This window comes from Dermacentor albipictus, chromosome 8 (assembly GCF_038994185.2).
Source record: "Dermacentor albipictus isolate Rhodes 1998 colony chromosome 8, USDA_Dalb.pri_finalv2, whole genome shotgun sequence".
In the NCBI taxonomy this organism is placed as follows: domain Eukaryota; kingdom Metazoa; phylum Arthropoda; class Arachnida; order Ixodida; family Ixodidae; genus Dermacentor; species Dermacentor albipictus.
This window is the reverse complement of record NC_091828.1, coordinates 129,741,362-129,759,834: the sequence shown is the minus strand read 5'-3', so window position 1 is coordinate 129,759,834 and position 18,473 is coordinate 129,741,362. Positions and strand designations below refer to the sequence as shown.

At 46.7% G+C, this 18,473-nt stretch overlaps 1 protein-coding gene across 5 annotated transcripts in view; it reads right to left on the bottom strand.

Moving 5' to 3' along the window:
* LOC135918956 (cerebellar degeneration-related protein 2-like) overlaps positions 1-18,473 on the bottom strand; it is a 146,805-nt gene that overhangs the window by 9,831 nt on the left and 118,501 nt on the right. For all 5 annotated transcript variants that reach the window (XM_065452671.1, XM_065452672.1, XM_065452674.1 and 2 more), the window contains 3 exons: positions 9,950-10,098; positions 6,611-6,830; positions 5,233-5,355 (listed from right to left, as the gene is read on the bottom strand). In XM_065452671.1, the coding sequence (XP_065308743.1) occupies positions 5,233-5,355; positions 6,611-6,830; positions 9,950-10,098 (492 nt within the window). The remainder of the gene's footprint in view (positions 1-5,232; positions 5,356-6,610; positions 6,831-9,949; positions 10,099-18,473) is intronic.

Sequence of the window (18,473 nt, the reverse complement as noted above, 5' to 3'; positions counted from 1 at the left end):
GAACAACCAACCTTAGTTACTAAAGAAAAACAGGCAGCCCAAAATATTACAACGCGATTCATTTTCTTATCCAAGACACAAGACCACATTCTTCAGCTGGCACATTTGGCAGCACAGGCTGCTTACTCTGCTGCGCGTGTTCGTAGCACCAACACCGCAATGTTGTAGCAGGTTCAGGAAGTCAAGTAATTTGAAGAGAACGCTAGAACAACACGCCTTGCCAAATATTTCAGACATGAAGGGCATGTTGGGTATCGATCATATAGGGCCAAATATGTATGCCAAATATGTTGATGTTTGATAATGCTAAGAACATTTTCAATGTCCATCAAATATTTTGTTTGTATGAATAATAGTATCCACCTTCTTCAAAAGTAAGGGAAGAATATTTCAAGTTTACAATCTCAAAGCAATATATCAGCCATGGCTAGAGCACTCTGCAGGTCAAGGTGGTGCTATTGTGCTTGAGAAAAATGTGAAGAGGGTTTTATAGGTTCAATGATGTTCATCAATCCTTAGTGCTATCGGCCATCCAGTTTAGTGGATGTCATCTGTCTATATCGCAAATGAATAAACTGCTGGCATTCCAAGGAGTTCGCACAGGTAGCATAGCATGCTTCATCATGCCATGCTGTGGCTCCACAACAGGCCTCTGTATTATCACTTCACTATACAGGGTGTCCCAGCTAAGTTTAACCAGAGTTTAAAAATACGGAAATGCCACGTAGCTGGACATACCCAGGGTAACATTGTTTGCCGTCGCTTGGAGATACTCAAATTATTTTTTTCATTCTGCCTACTTAGATAACCATTCTTAATTTATTAATCACCTTGTCAAATATTATAATTAGATGAAAAGTGTTCATGAAAAATCGTAGAGCGACATGAAAAACTCCCAATACAGCTTTCTGCTGCTCAATGTGTGCTACATAAAAGTGTTTCTCTGAGCATGAAATAGCCTGCAAATTCATGCAATATTGCCGTGCGACTGGCCGCTCGAGGCCACAGGATTAGAAAAGACAGTAGGGCCAGTTGGTGCTGGTTGATGTTCGCCTCGATGTCAGTGAGGGAAACTTGAAGATGTTGTGGATGTCGCGAAGTCACGTTACAGTAGGCAAGCCAGTGACGCTGATTGCAAAGGGGTCAACTGTTTATTTAAGATAGAGCAGGCAAGCGATAGAACGGAAAGTATTTACACGGACATCAAACTACGAGTCAAAGGTTAGAATTTGGTCTTCTTTCTCAGCCGAATCTCCACCGACCCCCCTTCCAACGGCCCCGCACGTACCTAAAAGCATCCCCAGCATCCCTCTCGCCCCATTGTTCGTCCAATCACACTGCGGTGCACGCAGTGTGCACACAACGAGGCTCCAGGGTGACACTATCCGCAGTTCCAATACGTCAAGGCCGTCGCCACACATCCTTTGCAGTGCAACGAGCCTCTTCTCTCACAAACAAGCAAGGCACACTCCCCCGCGGAAAGCACTTCCACACCCCGTTGGGGCATCTGGTCCGTTTGTGGAATGTCTCGGCATGGTGCGGTTCAGCGGCGAGGGTTTGACTTCAGAGCTAGGGCACTGCTTCAGCGAACCGACTGGCAGAAGCCCAACTCACACTCAATCCGCTTACGTGCTCGTCGTGAACCGCGGGTCCCCCACCTCTGATGGCTATAAATCTCCGCCGCCATCTTCGTGTCGAACCACGCGTCTCTTTTGACCACCCCGCGTGACCCTTGCATGCAGCCGTCCGCACAAACAACGCCGAACTCCACTGTGCTTATTACAAATATTACAGACTTGAGACATTAACTAGCGTGACAAAGACAATGGACCTGCGTGCTTCTTGCTGTCGTTTGTTGATAATGTCTCACATCTACAGAAGTACTAAAGACTGGTGAGTTGGCATGGGCTTCTGATTAAAGTTCATTTCGAGAGTAAGCACTTGTGTTGACAGTGTGTTTCTTTCCATCTTGCATTTTCTTTCTTCTTTCTTTTTCTGCTGCACTGCAATGACGAAGACTTAGATGGCTAAATGATTTGGCTCCTGACTTTTGTAATGTCCCTATACACTGGGAAATTATATCAAATACTTGGGTGATGTGCTTGCAATGATGTGCAGGGTGCTGCGAAATAAACCTCTCGTTGGAAGTGTAGTGCTCAACATGCATCTTATTTTTACCTTTTTTTTTTACAACATTGTTATTTGCTGTATGCCTACTGACCCAAGAAAAAGTTATAATTGCAGCTTCTGTGCATGATATCGTGCTACACTGGAGCCATATTGCAAAGTTGCCCATCTGGCCTACGCAGAGCAGCCACAAAATTTTCTTTGCATGGGATGCATTAAAATGTGCCCCGAGCTTACTAGGAGCTCCCACATCTGCGTATGAACAGAAAAAAAATATAAGCACATTAAAAGCCACTTCTCTGACAATGGAGCTCTACAAATGGTTAACAATACCTAAACTGCAGTTGCCTTTCAAGGGTGCACTGGATTCACCTTTGGAACAAAGTTTTACTGCCAACAAACTTCAAAATCTGCTATCAAGCCACACTGCGTAGAGAGGGGGTATCAGACTCCCTAGATGCGTTTGTATTATTCATGTATTTCTTTTATCATGTGAGAAAAGACGGGGAATGCGGGAGATGGAAATTCAAGACGATGAGCAAAACGTGAACAAGGTGAATGCAAGAGCCAACGTTTCGACAAGTGGACTTTTCTTCAAGACGACATATGCTTTCCTCGACACAGTATATATAGGTAGGGTTCTTGTAAAGGGGGGAGGGTGTGAGGCGGGAGGGTGCAGAAACAAGGGAAAATTTGTTAGCGTGTCGAATTGAGAGTAAAGGAATGCTGTGTGCAAGGTCAAAGCCAGGGCAACTCCCCCCACCTCCCCACCCCCCCACCCCGGTCTGTCAATGTAGGAGCATTAGCCCGCATGTCAAGGGTGTCTGACACGCCGGCTGACAAAAAAAAAGAAACGAGAAATAAAAATAAAAATTAAAAAAGGAAAGGAAAGGAAAAAAAGGGGGGGTGGGGGATACGCCAAGAAATCAGACTAAGTGTTGTTGCCCATAGCTTGAAGTTTAGCATAGCGAATAGATTCTAAAGCTCCCTTTGAAACGCTTATGCCTATTGGTTGCAATGCCTTGAACTTATAGATAAGGTATGATTCTCTGTATTTTCTTTCTCGTTCAGAACGGAAATTTGACTGTAAGATGTAGAGCTTAAGTTCATCAAAGTTATGATCTGGTTGATTGAAATGCTCGGCGACAGCTTTGGGAAGCTTTTTAGCTGTGTCCGCGCGGTCTGTTTAATCTGACGTTCATTGATTGTCCTGTTTCACCGATATATTGTTTCTTACAGGGAACATTCAAGCATATAAATCACATCCGAACTTGTACAAGTGAAGCTAGATTTGACTTCATGTGTATAACTATTTGCGGTGCTTTTAATTTTAATGTCACTTTGAAGGTGCCAGCAGGTTTTGCACCTAGGGCGACAACATGCTTTTATTACGGGGGAATGCTGTTGGCTGACTTTTGCGTGCACTAACATGTCTTTAATGTTCTTGTTTCGGCGATAGGTAACCCTGGGAACATCCGGGAACGCTTTTCGCAGACGCTCGTTACTTGATAATATTGGGTGGTATTTTCTTAGGATGTTGTTTATGTTTGGGAGTGCATTAGAATATTTTGGTGTAAAGGCCAGCGGGCTGTCAGATTCTAATGTGGGCTGTCTCTTCACCAATTCCGACTGTCTCTCCAATCTTGATGCGGCATCATAAGCTCTATCGAGAGCAACTTGGGGATAGTTCCTTTCTGCCCACAGTGCACAGCACACACCTTGCACACAGCGTTCCTTTACTCTCAATTCGACACGCTAACACATTTTCCCTCGTTTCCACACCCTCCCGCCTTACACCCTCTCCCCTTTAGAAGAACCCCACCTATATATACTGTGGCGAGGAAAGCATACGTCGCCTTGAAGAAGATAAGTCCACTTGTCGAAACGTTGGCTCCTGCATTCACCTTGTTCACCTTTTGCTCATCGTCTTTTATCATGTGAGTAACACAAAAACATCTGCTCAGTTTCTTAATAGCTGGCAGTGTATGAAATCTATTTTGTCTTCTTTCGAGTGGTTACAATCTCGACCTATTATTGTGATAACAGTGGTGTGCCTGTATATGCATGAACACTAAAAGAAAAACTAAACACAAGTGTTGAGCAGATGCCATCACTCACGTTTGTATTTTTTAGTGCTTATATGCTACTTCTACATCAATGACCAATCAGCTAGCCCACCAATACTATCTCCGTGTTATACAATATATAGTGCGGGTACACGTACCCCTGTCAGACACTGCGTGTCTTTTACTCCTGCACCTTTCTTAAAATTGTATTCAAGATCAAAAAATAAACATTCAATACTCAGCTTGACTTACGAAGAGAAAGTGCAGGTGTAATTTTTTCAATTATGCTTCAGGAAGTTGGTGAATAGATTGAGCACAAATTGAAGGCAACTGCACATCGCTATATGGAGCCAAGAATGCGAGACTAGAGCAACGTAAACAGGCAACATGTCAACATGAGTACTACAATGGTTCCCCTAACTTCGAAAAGGTGCTCACAAAAAATCTTTCCAGTGGCTATTTTTCACAGGATGTCTTGAAGTTCCTGCAGTTACTAATTTTTTGAGTGTCTCAGAAGCATAGCTGCAGATCTTTCAGGTCTAGTCGGTAACAAATTTTACACAGATTTTCCATTACATAACCTCATATGGACTGTACATTTTACTGAAAACATCTTAGGGACATTTACAGCCTATCCATAGCTCAGGTAATTATCCAAGGCCTCGTTAATGGGCGAGCTGGTGCAATTTTTGGAACATTATTTATTAGGCCACAAAGAAGCAGAATGTACAGACAAAATGACACACACATAAGTACCTGTTGTACAAGTACATTACACTGCACCTTTTTCATACTGTTAGAATGCTCAGCAAACTGAATATTCTAACAGCGTTGCCATTGCAACACCAGTAGTGCAAAAATATTAAGTGGAAACTCATGCCATTTGCTCAATTGTTGCTTCCACATCAAGAGGGATGAATGGGCACATTCAGGTACTTTCACATGGCAGTTTATCGACAAAAGTAAAACAACCAGAGAGTTTGCTAACGTCTCCTCCTTTTTTTGGCACAGCCATAAGCGCACAGACTGTATAACCTACCTGAACCAGGTTGTCTACCTCGGCCTGGAGTTCCTCCCGAGTATCTTGTTCCTTGGACAGCTGGCACTTGAGCCGTGACAAAGAGCAGCGCAGACGCACCAGCTCTGTACCAAACGGGCTCTCCTGCACACAGTAGGCTGGTTGTCCCCTTGTGTGCTACAGACACTATCAGCATAAATTCAAATGCAAACAATTCCAAGAATACTCCAATGCTTTGTTACACTTCCAGGTTTACTTAGATTTGTAACAGTGGCTTAATTCAGACACTGAAACATACACTTGAGACTAACTACTCTATGCTTAGAAACCTCCATGCTTAAAATCAAATTATGGCAGCTTTAAAGCAGGCAGTGTATTAATTTCACATTGCAGTATTTCACTTAGCTATGCTAACCACCCATACTATCAATACATTTTACATCCTTTTAGAGTATGAATGCAGTTTCCAAAGGTTCACATTGCTATTTTGCACAAGAAGCATGAAAGAAAAGAAGGCGAATAGGCAGAGCTGTCTTGTGCCACATTTCTTTTGGCTAGCTTATTAGGCAACAAGGCCAGGCTAAACATATGAATCTTGTAAACAATGCACCTGGTGTTCTTTGCCATGTATGGTCTGCATGAACAGTACAAACTTGTTTATTCACCACGTTCCTCAGGATAACTAGGACATTCTGCCCACTGCTGCAAATGTGTATCAGTGTGCTGCATAAAAGGTTGCAACATTAACTTTCACCTTCTTCAGGGAGGTTTAGCACAACTCCAGTTTCAGCTTTTGCCTTCATTAAACTCGAGCATAAAGTAGGTAGGTGGATCCAATTCTGGAAGCTGCAGTAAACGGACAATGGCTTCCAAAACATTAGCGCAAAATAAAAGAATGCAACCCAGGCTGCTTTGGGGCCATTTCTATTCACAAAGGGCTCTCTTTAGATTTGGACATTGGAAACACACAAATCATGGTGAGAATATCATTTGCAAAGTACTATTACACTTATGTATGCACTGAAAACAGCTCACCACTCAAACAAAGTTGAAGTTGAAGTTGAAATTGAAGTGTATTAAAAATAGGAAAGTACCCAGGAAATGTTGTCCCACAGCCTTCTCAAAGTTAGCCCTCAGCTCATGGTGAGATTATGATACATGCATAATACTTCTGCATCACGGGCACAGAAACTCAGCTGAATGAAGCCCACAAATACCCAGAAGAAGCACAAATAACCAAAATATTCCTGCAATATGCAGAGTATGATGCAAAAAAAATAAAAGAGTGGGTCATGACAAAAGAGGAGGCAAAATGAAGTAGAAAGTAGCTTTTCTTTTTTTCAATCCTTGCTCTTCTGGTGATAAATAAGGAGTCAATACAATATAAAGAGTGGCATACCTCAAAGCCAAGAAAATCGGTGTCTCCACTGGGGCTCCCTGAAAGCACTATGTGATCTGTGTTGGGTGTGTCCTCTAGCGGCGTGTTCTGGTGACAAGCTGTAACAGGTTCGTCGGTGTCCTCTTGCTGATCCCTGGGTCTCAGGCTGAGCCGCAGATGGTCGGCAAGCTCCTGGAGCTCTTCGCACTTCTTCTCAAGCACGTCCACGCTCGTGCTGAGGCTGCAGGACATGGCAGGCACAGGTTACAACAAATAGGACATGCAAAACAAACAAAACAACATTCTTTTGTAGTAACTACTATAGTAATTTAATGCGTTTGCTAAAGTTTATCTTAGCAAATCTTCATGCACATAAGGCATGATACAAAATGCATTTCTTTTCTGCTAAATTTAGGTACCCTAAACAATGTATGAACATTCAATTGAATGCTAATTTTGCCTTGTGCAGTTTCGCGGGAATATGCTCCGCACTGATGTGCAAGGACCAGCCACTTAGCGCGCTAGAACAAGGCAGCTTTGAAAGTGACATATGAACATACAACACAAAATTGTTTCAAGAGTTTTTTGAAGAGTCGGTGATGGTAAAGGTTGTTTACAATATGTTCCAGAAGGCATGCTCTACATATGCTCGGTCCCGCGAAGTGTCGCCCAGCAACATAGGTGTGCTTCTGCTCTATATCATTTTCCCCTTTGGCTTCTGCAATACCTGTTCTTTATTACCATACTTGACCACAAGGCCTGGCGCAAATGGTTGCTGCCAAAATTTTCGAGCAGAGCAACCCTGCGCTCTGCACGGATGGGGGTGGGGGTGGGGGGTGGAAGAGGGGAAGTGCAATAACGCAAATTTAGCTGCCGCAAACCAACGTGTAAGGTTTTGTATGCGTTCCATAACCAGTTTCATTTATTGGTGGTGATCCATGCTCCTTCAAGAGCTCCAGAAGATAGCACCAATTTTTCCGTTTCACACTGAACCACTTCTCTTCAGTAAGCTTCACTGCAATACAACCTTGCTATACAATGAAGCATACACAGTGTTTTGCAGTAAGATTCCTTAGCCCGCAAAAATAAAAATATCGGAAACGGAGGCCTCAGGAGAGCACCTGAGATTATAACCAAGCGGGCGCCGCAGGATTTACAGGGCTGGAGAAGCTGGAAACAGGGCGGTGCGTGGGTAGCGGCCACCCAAGCAGGAGCATGCTGGAAATGTCCGCATGCAAGATCTGCTGTCCGCTGTCACGGACAGCAGAGTTTACACATTCGAGGCACCCGGAGGACGCAGATAGCTGGCCGGGGTCCAGCTTTTGTGTACACGTTGTCACTTTGGTGTCCTGGAGGCGTCGCTAAAGTATACCAAATAACGGCACGCTGATTACACTTAGTACTTGCGCAAATTCTTACTTCCCTTCACCGCAATACACTATGTGTGCTTCACCGCATAAGCCTTCTGCCGACCAATGAATAATTACACGTTGTTACTGCCATTTATTCTATTTCCTCTTTTTCTTTTCTTTTTTTGAAGATAAAGGTTTCTTAGCTGACTTCACAGCTTTGGCGTATCTGGATATCTTGTAACCATTTCCAGAAAATAATGGCACCTTCGCGCCACAAGAGCTTCGTAACGAATCGCAAGACGTATCCAAATGTAGGTCTCAACAAGACAGAAACGAGAATTAGTACCAGAGTGGGCAAAATTAATGGTACGGCCGTAATTAGCGCCAATATTAAAAAGAAAAATTACCCAGGTTGCACTATACCCCTGTGAAGGGTGCACCACCACAAATAATGACATGTTGAGGCAAAGCCACCGTAAAGTACGCTTTTGCGAATTGGAACGAGTTCGCTTGAATTAAGCAGCACTCGTGCGAGGTAATGGTATCTATCTGGAAGGCGGCTTTGACGGTTCCCACGAGAAGCGAGAATTATTCACAGATAAGATCAAATTAACGGTACGGGCGTAATTAACACCAATATGTTCGAAAATCAACCATGTACGTCGACCAGGCCTTCTTCAGCGCCGACAATTGCTGTACTATTTATCTTTCTTTATTATTTCATTGTAACACATATATTTCGAGGTTATACGGGCGTTCGCAGAGTGTGTACAAATAAAAAAATGACACTAACACCATGTCGTTATTCATTTGTCTGTGTAGGTTTGTGGCCGGTAAAGCAGCATCTGCGGTCTATCTAACCCGCCCTCCTTCGCGTCGCTTCACTCCCCTCGCTCCACTCGCGTCGCTCCCCTCCCTTTGGTAGGAACCCTCCATACCAGGCCTTGTGGTGACGCATAGAAATAAAGGTACATGTACTGCAGAAACCAGGGGGGGGGGGGGGTGCGGATGTTAAGGCGAACCTACGTTTTCAACAGACACCTGAAAGGGCGAAGCGTATGAAAACGGGCCCTTCTGGAATGTACGGTAAAAAATATTTCCCACCGGTGATTTCCGAGTCACTTTTTGCTCTTATAAAGATTGCTCTACCCAGTCATTCCGCAGCGCTTACATTTCCAAAACAACGCTACGTAGTGCAGGGTGCTGTCAAATTAGCGATATCCAAATTAACAAACCAGTCCACGTTTGCTGTGTTCTTCGGACAGTTTTCACGCTCAAGACAAACGGGTAAGGATGAGGAGATCTTTATAAAATGAAAGGAGAAGAGGTCAGCCTGGAGAGCGTGTCTCTAGCCTGCTACTTTTCACTGGGGTAAGGGGTAGTGGCAAGAATTTAAATTGACGTATAGAAAACACAAGCACAACATACACTAAAAGCATTTTCATGACTGCAGCAGACACAATACTTTAATGAAGCGTGGGCATTTAGCAATCGACAATACTGTTCATTATTCTGCTTTTAGTGAAGGCTGCAAGCTTAATCCCTCCAAAAGCGTGTAATCGGATTTCGAAAGTTAACAATAAACGTTTAACATAGCATTCCAGTTTGCTTCGCAAAGGAACAGAGAATTAATGTATTTGCACGAATATAACGCGTTTTTTTATTCAGGGTTAACAGTCTCAAAAAGTACGTCGCTTTAAATTAGGCACCATGCTCCAAGTACAACTAGAGGCTACATTTCACTGCGTTGTCATGTGGTCATTGGTGCACACATGCAATTTCCGGATATAAACTTGGTGGGCACTACTGTCTGTACATGCACCCGTTGCCTTTCAAAGACGGGGCCAAAGGAGGGAAGCCGCAGTGTGTAAATAAAGTTCGGCCAAGGCCTACTTCAGCACTCTACCTTGGCCTTCGCTAGCATGTTGAGCAGGATACCTCACCACGAACGCCCACCACGGGGGTGCTGCTTGATTTGCTAAAGGGCATATGCCATACATGCATGCACCTGCGTATGCGCTTCTTGTCGGCACGCGATTCCTGCTGCAGCCGCTGGTTGCTTTTCTCCAGCTCGGCCACATTCTGCTCCAGCTGCTCGTAGATCTTGAGCCGAGATTCATTCACCTCCCGAAGGCTCGCCGCTTGTCGACTCAAGTGCTGCACGAAAACACGAGCAAGCGTGAACAGTGCGCAAGCATGTCCATTAGTCATGATCACACACGGACAGCGTTATTTTGAATAGGACCTCACTGTTATGCCAAGCAGAGGCCTGACGAGACATATACAAATCTTGCATACGACAGCACAAAGGAAAAATGACACAGCTGACGGTGACGCATCCATCGTCTGCGTTGTCTCATTTCGTTATATGCTGTGCGCTGTTTCAATATGTCGTCTCCCAGCCAAGTTGCACGAAAATGGGGAGCTGATACCCGGCAGACCAAGCAAAGTGGCTACGTGTAGGCAGCGATATACGATGCAAGAATGACAGCGGATTTAAGACAGAAACCAGAAGAAAACTATACGAAACTTGAAAAAATGCAAAGGCCTTCTGAAGGTACGAGACATCGACAACTTGTACTGCGAGAACATGAGCGAATTTTGAAATGCCTTCAGGCAGGCCTATAATAGACCATCCACAAGAGAGCGAGAACCAAAACAATACAAACATGTGCTTCGTGCTTTTGTACACGAAGAACTCTAATGCCTTAGTGCACACAGCTATTAGCCGTGTTCTCACGCGCGTCGTCATGCCAACATACAGCCACACGAGCTGCATAATGGGTTGATAACTGCAACCACAGTCTCTACTGTTCAAGCCACCATACTCGTTGTGTACAAACAATGGCGAACATAGTCACGTAATACGCAGGCTTTGCCTAATGTACCTGGAAACAGTTCAAGTGCCTTGAGTACATTGCTCCCTGACGTTTCTCTGCATATCATGTACAATTCTGAGAAGCACTGTATTGTCCATAAAAGAAGTAAGAAAATACGATAACCAGAAGCGCAGGGTGATTTCATTTCACAAGCAATAAGCGTAGCTGAATGCAAATGCTACACACTCGATGGGCATGTTCAAAACGTCCCCATTGCAACCAACTTCCAATTTCAAAGACCCCCGCCCAAAATCCCACGCACGCACGCACGCACGCACACGCACACAAACACACACACGCACGCACACAAACACACACACACACACACGCACACACACACACACACACACACACACACACACACACACACACACACACACACACACACACACACACACAAACTAACGTGTCCGCCAGTAGTGACGCAAATTCAGCTATAGCTTCTGATAGGAAACTGGTACAACAATCGGGCTCTTGCATTAAACGCATCAATAAAGAAAGAGAACTGTCATAAAAAAACGAATAAAAAAGAACAAGAAGTTGGGAGGTGCAGGAAACAGCGATGTAAAGGGACCAGTGATGGTAATAATTTGCCTTGCTGCATCACAGAAGAACACATTTCTACAAAGCATTTCAGACAACCATAGTTCGATTGAACCAACAGCGTGCAAGGTTAGCAATTTTACACATCGACAGAAACATTAGTGGGAACCATAGGCAGAAAATTACTTCGTTATAAAAATATTTGGGCAGAGATCGATGTGTCCACTATGTTAATATATTTCAGAAGCGTTACGTTTTGGGCGAGTTAGGTTGTACATGATTCTTTAGAGACTTATGCGCGCACAAAGACAGGACGTCCAACCAAGAAGAGACACACAATATGCGTTAATATATAGACGACAATGGAAGAATCCATGAGAAAATGTTAACTGGAAGGAACATTAGATAACTTCAGCGCGCACACAGGTTCATTCAGGTGCACAGAAACGCTGAAGTCGTGGTGCTAACAGTCTACGACACAAGAGTACGCAACAGTACATAAAAGCGCCCAGCATGACTCATCTCTTTTTGTATATCTAGCATGAGAAAAAATCATTGGCTTAACTCAAATGATGTACCAAATCAAGCCTGTAACTTCAAAACCATTCGATACAAACAAAGAAACAAGCAAGCAGGTGCTGGCATTAGTAACATTTTGGTGATGGCTAGTTGGTCCATCTTCAGAACTAAAATCAAACAGTGCGACCGATACAAGGACACACGGTGACACAAATACTGCGCTTGTTCTCCGTTATTTGCGTCTCCATGTGTCCTCGTATCGGTCGCGCTGTTTGAGTATCGCTCTGGAGGGGTGCTGGCAGTTCCAACAGTCCAGTTTAGCAGGTCGAAATCTTTCATGCGGGCTGATAAAGTTGGAATTTTAGCGCGCATGGCTGACCAACCTGCCGATACCTTGGCACAGTCCAGACTCAAGACGTCACAGTGACCACCCACCCAGACACACAGGGAGCAAAAGGAGGCGCAGCTGCTGAGCACGGGGTCCCCCCTGAGCATGGCGTCGAGGCACCGCTGAAGAAGCGAATCCGACGACCACATGGCGTGGCGCTCCTCTCGGCTGCCGCGGTATATCCACGGCACAAAGCGCGCACGCCCGCCCGCCCGCTCTCGGGGTCTGCGCTCGAGTCGAGCAGGCACTACGTGGACCAGCGCGCGGACGCCGGCACAGGCGCCGCCGTCGAGGCCTCCTCTTTCTGACGAGCGAAATGACTCATCTTGCAGGGCTGGGCGTTTTCGTTCTTTCCTGTTTTTCCGCTCTTTGTCCGAGATGAAAAACGGCTGCGCGGTGCCGAGCGGCAGCTTCTCTCGCGCGAAACACACATGTGTCGTCAGGCGGACGGCTCCACTCAGGCACGTCCGACAAGCGTTGCGCGCAGAGAGACGCGCGGACAAAGCGCGTATTCGCGCACAGCTGCTGCTGCGAGCGCCGCCGGGCCCGCACTCTGCGATTCTTCGAAGGCAGGCGCGGTACTCCCGGCTCGTGAGTGGTCGAGTCGCCGCGACGAAACTCGAATACGAGTGTTTTACATTTAACGGAAATTAAAGGACAGACCCGCACCTTTTCAGCGAACAAGCGAGCGGTGAGTTTCGAGATTCGAGCAAAAGCCACTGCACACTTTCAGGTAGCAGCGCGCCGATGTTGACGTCGCTAAGCAGGGCGCGGATTGTACGAAAGAAACCGGCCGGAGTTGTCGGCTCGGACACTGCGTTTGAAAGCCTCGTCGTTAGGAATGCACAGCTAAAACGAGAGGACCGCTCACAAACTGAACGCTGGCTCGCGTCTCCTCGAACACGTACCAGTGTGTACCAAAATGGTCAGGTCACGAACTATATATTTCGCACTTTGTTCATGCATTCGATCATCTGGAGACGGCCGTGGGTCAACTACCATGAAATTCGGAAAGACTGCCTCGTCGTATATGTAGCCAGTATGACAAAAAAGAAAAAAAAAAGGAATCATTGAAGAGGTCTTCTCCTCATACATCATTCGGCTGCGGGGAAGCTAGCTTTGAAGCAAGAACCAGCAACACACGCAAACACACACGGCAGTTTTCGAGCCACGTCACCTGCAAGATTCTGCAGACAGAACATCGAGGATCGCGAAAGAAAGGTCAAAGTTCATTACTTAAAGCGGTTTCAGCCTCCTCAACGCATGCGCAACCACTTCGACAAGTCATGAACTGCACACAATCGCTCCGCGCGCCTACCGTCTACTTCTACAACTTCGCAGAGAGTCGTCCGTTTCGACCTGTGAAATGCATTCCATGCGGAAGTGGATCTACTACGCGCAGAAAAAGTAAACGTAACGAGGTTCTGATATCAAAATGTGCTGTCGCGAGATCCTCTAGAGGTGCATTGTGCATACACACAATTATGGCAGTGCCACGGTAGCGCGAACCCAGTGCACCTCCAAATTCGTAGGCCACTACGCTGAACTTAATTACCACAGCCTGTAGAGCTACAGACGCGCGACAGAAAAGAAAACATGTAGTACATACGCATCTTTTCGTAGGCTCTGGGACAACCAGTCGGCTCAGAAGCAACTTCTGTTCAGTGCACTTGAATCGCAAAAAAAAGAAAAAAAAGAAACCACTTTCACTTCTGCTACAGCTCCCGCTTTAAACCTTATTTTGTAAGATTGAACCAGATAACTGATTCGCCAGACGATGACGCCAGGCAGGTGGCTCGCCCAGGCCCTCGCCGTCTGGAGAAGCGGGCGAACATCGCGCACGTTTGCAGCGTCACGGCTCGCAAGTGTTGTCGCCGTCTACGCGGAACGGTCCCATCGTGTCTCCTGAATGGCCTTTGCTCGTAACATCATCAGAGCCGCTACGCTGTCGTTAGAGCTCACCTTCGTCCTTACCGCATTGTCGTGAACAAAATGAAAACCAAATGGCAAAATTCAAATCGCAGAAGCACAGCCTGAAAGCGTGGTTGAAGTGAGTGACGCAGTGATAGCTTAAAGGTGCATGCAATAGAGTATTTCGTTATATTAAATCCAGCGGCACAGTTTTCGCGTATGTCGTGCTCGCGTTCTTCGTACTATTCGCGATGACAGGGTGGCCCAATATAGCATATCGGCAGCCTGTCTCCGGCAAACTCATACCACGTAGATACTTTGTGATCCAGAAGATCATGCCTGTAATTTTCTACAAGAACATTCATTAAATCCCGAAATATGAAGGCGACATGGATACAGAATAAGAAGCTAAGGTACCTAAGGCAGCGATACGTAGCAACGCAACACGACGTCATGTGTCTAAGGCAACCGCCAGCCGACGCATCCAGTCACTATAGTTTCCTAGAAAGATCATCACCATATGCCCATTTTTTTTACGTCCACTGCATGCAGGACGAAGGCCTCTCCCAGCACCAAGAAACATACCATCGCGCTAACAGGCGCGGTGGTATCTCTCAGAGCTTCGTATTTAAAATTCAATACTCACACTCGCAAACCTCCGCGCTTCTCATGTTAGCAATCTATTTTTTCTAATCAAACTAATGCAGTCAGCAGCTCCCCTCTACTTCCCCATATATCTGATGCGATCAAAACGAGCCTGCGTGCCGCTCCCATATTACATCGTTGTAGCAGTTCCTCTTCGATAGGACAAATCCTTGGCCTCAAGAAAGTTGACGCAAGTCGGGCACAAAGCATCTTTGTGTGCATGTTGAGTGACGTAGGCATATGCAGCCGCATATTAATGTGCCGCGTTCGCGCCCCGCCTCCAAAGCCCCAGACGAGATCTCTCGTGACCGATACCGTCCTCGTGCTTCATTAACGCGATGCGCCCTTCGAGGGACCAACGCCAGCTCATTGGGGTCATGTCTGAGGAGGAACAACCGGCGCGGTCAGACAAGGGCCCACAAGCGGCGAAACGACGAGAAGAGCGGATCACGGACAGACTGCGTTCGCCGAACGCGAGCCAACAGCGATGCGCCCAACCGTCCGGCACGCGGAGACTGCTGCCACCCGGCCAGAGACCGGAGTTTCTCCTCCAAAGCATCTTGCGCCGTGGCAGTGCAGGGCGGCGAAAGTGCGACGCATCGTTTGTGGCTCGCTATGCCCCGTGGGCGGCGCAAAACTCGCTCGATAAGGGCTCCCTCTCCATCCTGCTTCTCTCTCTCGGGCAAGGGAAACAGGCGGCAACGGCCGCAAGACAGCAACGGTGCCCATGAGACCTTTTCATACCGGCGGGGTAGTCGAGAAGCAGCGGAACATCAGAGAGGGGAAAGCAATGACTTTTTCGTGCGCCCATCGTTGGAATCCGCGACGGAAAGCGTGAATTCGCCGCCGACGACCTCCGGCAAGCAGCGGACGAAAGACGCCTCCGGGATACTGATGGCAAGCGATAAGCCGGCCAAAGGCCCCGGTGCCTGTCCGGTACCGTGTTTGCGCACGCTATACAGTTATGCCTCGGAAAGAGCGCCGCTGCACTGGTGTCCCTCCGAGACCGGTATGCATGTGCAGGCCGAGTGCACTCGGCTCTCAAGAGCTGCAGCAAGCAGACGACGCCACAGAACCGCTCGCAGAATTGCTGAAAACAGCATACGCGGACGACGGTGTGTGAGGTCTCTGGTGGGGCCAAGGTGCTTTTGTTTGCTTCGGGGCAAAGGTTCCCCCACTCGGTGCAAAACGATGGCATGTTCTTCGTGAGGAAAACGGGAAAGGGAAAAAGAAAGAAGGAAAGAACAAGGAACAGAAATACGGAGCCATCGACATTTGGTCGGAAACAACGCAGACGCTACAGCGCATACAGGAAGCGCATGCGCAGACATGGCACGGAAGCTGTCAGCTTGCTCTCCGTGCGAACGCTTGCGTACGCCATTCTTCTAACGCTTGCTCTATGGCGCTAGCTCAAAAATCACTTCTCCGTCGGGACACACTGGCCGTATCCCTCGATGTGTCTGTTCGACCCTTTTCCGTGAACTTTCTCGGATGGAAAGTTTCTCGGAGGAAAGGGTATATTTAAACAAAGCGATGGGACGAGAAAAAAAAAAACGCACCAGGACTCGTCCTATCACGCTGCTTAAGTATAACTTCAAGAGTAACCAATTACCCGCATTCAAGTTGTTATCCTGAGACTCGCTTACGCGTCCCGTCGCCTGAGTAGAAATGGTTCAAGGCGCAAAATAAGACACGCACAAAGAATAGGCACGGACAGGCGCACACTCGTAACTTATTATTTTTTTCCCCGATACGTCGCTTCATATACCTTCAAGCAGCACCTGAGCGTCACCTGAGCCCGGCGACCTGAAGGAGCCGAAGCTGTCCAAAGTGTTTTGCGCCAGAATCTAACGTTGTTTTTTTTTTTCAGACGTTAGATGCGTTAGATAACCACCACCTACTACAGCTCTTCCCAGAAAACGAGGGCTACTTGAGACAAATTTCCAAGGAATGTCAACCTGGGCGGACTCGTCAAAGTGGCATTTATATGCGTTGGCTTTCGGACGATAAGATCTACAAGCCACTGCTCCTACGCTCGCACGAGGAAGACCTGCAAACTTTCATTTAGATATGAACATGCTGCACGGCAAGCTGTTCTAACTTTTTAAAGGGAAAAAAATTTAAAAATAAAGGCTACCTTCTTTCGCAGATGTGCACAAACCTTGCGATAGTTTCGAACGAAAGCTCACGAGGGCGACCTTCGATGCCCGCGCCATGCAGCACTTCGTGGTGACCAGTGGTGTCATGTGTGAACCATCCGTTCATCCACCCGAGCCGAGAGCTAGGTAGTTTCTGAAATTTCTTACGCGCTGCGAGCCCGGCATTGCTGCTAACAAAAAAAAAAAAGAGAATAATAATAAACACTTCGCGACACTAGTGGTCTCCAAGCTTTTGCTCACCGCTGTATGTATACATGCATTACGAACAGCGTCGAAACGACTTCAGCACACCCCTCGAAGCTTACGGTATTGCCGCTCAGACGCGGAGATACAAAACGCGTTCATCGAAAAAGCCAGTCGGGTCGCGAGGGGAATGGATGAGCCGGCTCTCCCGCCCAGGCCCACGCGTGTATACGCAAGAGGGTCGGTCGCCGCCTCGGTGCAGTGAGACGCCGAGCACGGTTCGACGCACCGGAATTCGGCCGGGGCGTCCCTTCCGCTGGGCCCCACTGGCAAGCATCGCACGGCCGCTTAGTCCCCGGCCGAAGCAGCGCCGAACACGTGAACCACGGCGGGATTAAAGAGCGGCCAGGGCTGACACGGGCCAAGCGGAGAAGCCACCAAGCATCGCGAATGCTCCCGAATGCAAGAAGAGAAGCACTCTAACAGTACGGCGAGAAGCTGTGACTCTAGAAAGCTTTAGGTCCAGTAGTATACACTCTTGGGCGAGTTGTAAGAGAAACACTACAAAGTTGTGTTGTCGTCATTGATCTATGTTGCGCTGAAACTAACCTGTCGTGGATGACTTTAGGCGTGTGGCTTATTGTGAAAAGCAAGCAAGGTACGAGACCGGGCTAGATGGTATTCCATGCTGATGTAACCGGCGCAGGAGTGGACGCGAGACAATAGTAAGGCGACTTGTCCTTGTCACCACGCTTAAAAAAAAAACTATATATATATATATATATATATATATATATATATATATATATATATATATATATATATATATATATATATATATATATATATATATAGAGAGAGAGAGAGAGAGAGAGAGAGAGAGAGAGAGAGAGAGAGAGAGCAACTGCGGGTGGTTTGCCCGGACTACCTTCATTTCTCGAAGATACAGGACGAGTCGATTGAGCTCCCCAACAACACTTTGCTATGCGGTGAACGCAGTTGAAATCAGGAATCCGGAACCTCAACGAGGTGCGACGTAATGCTAACGCATATCTCTCGCATTTGCCACTAAGACACCACACATTTTCTTCTGGCCAACATTTGTCGTGTCGTCATTCTGTCCCGTTCAATTAGAACACGACGCAGTCTCGCGCCGCGTTATACAAAACGTGCGAAACACACTGAGCGTGCCCTTTATGAGGTGCTTTTCTAAAAGGTCGAGAATAAGACTATATCGGCCAACGTGCTGCTTCGTAACGCCAATAGTCTAGCAGAATTGAAAGGTGACCGCTTGCTTTTTTTTTT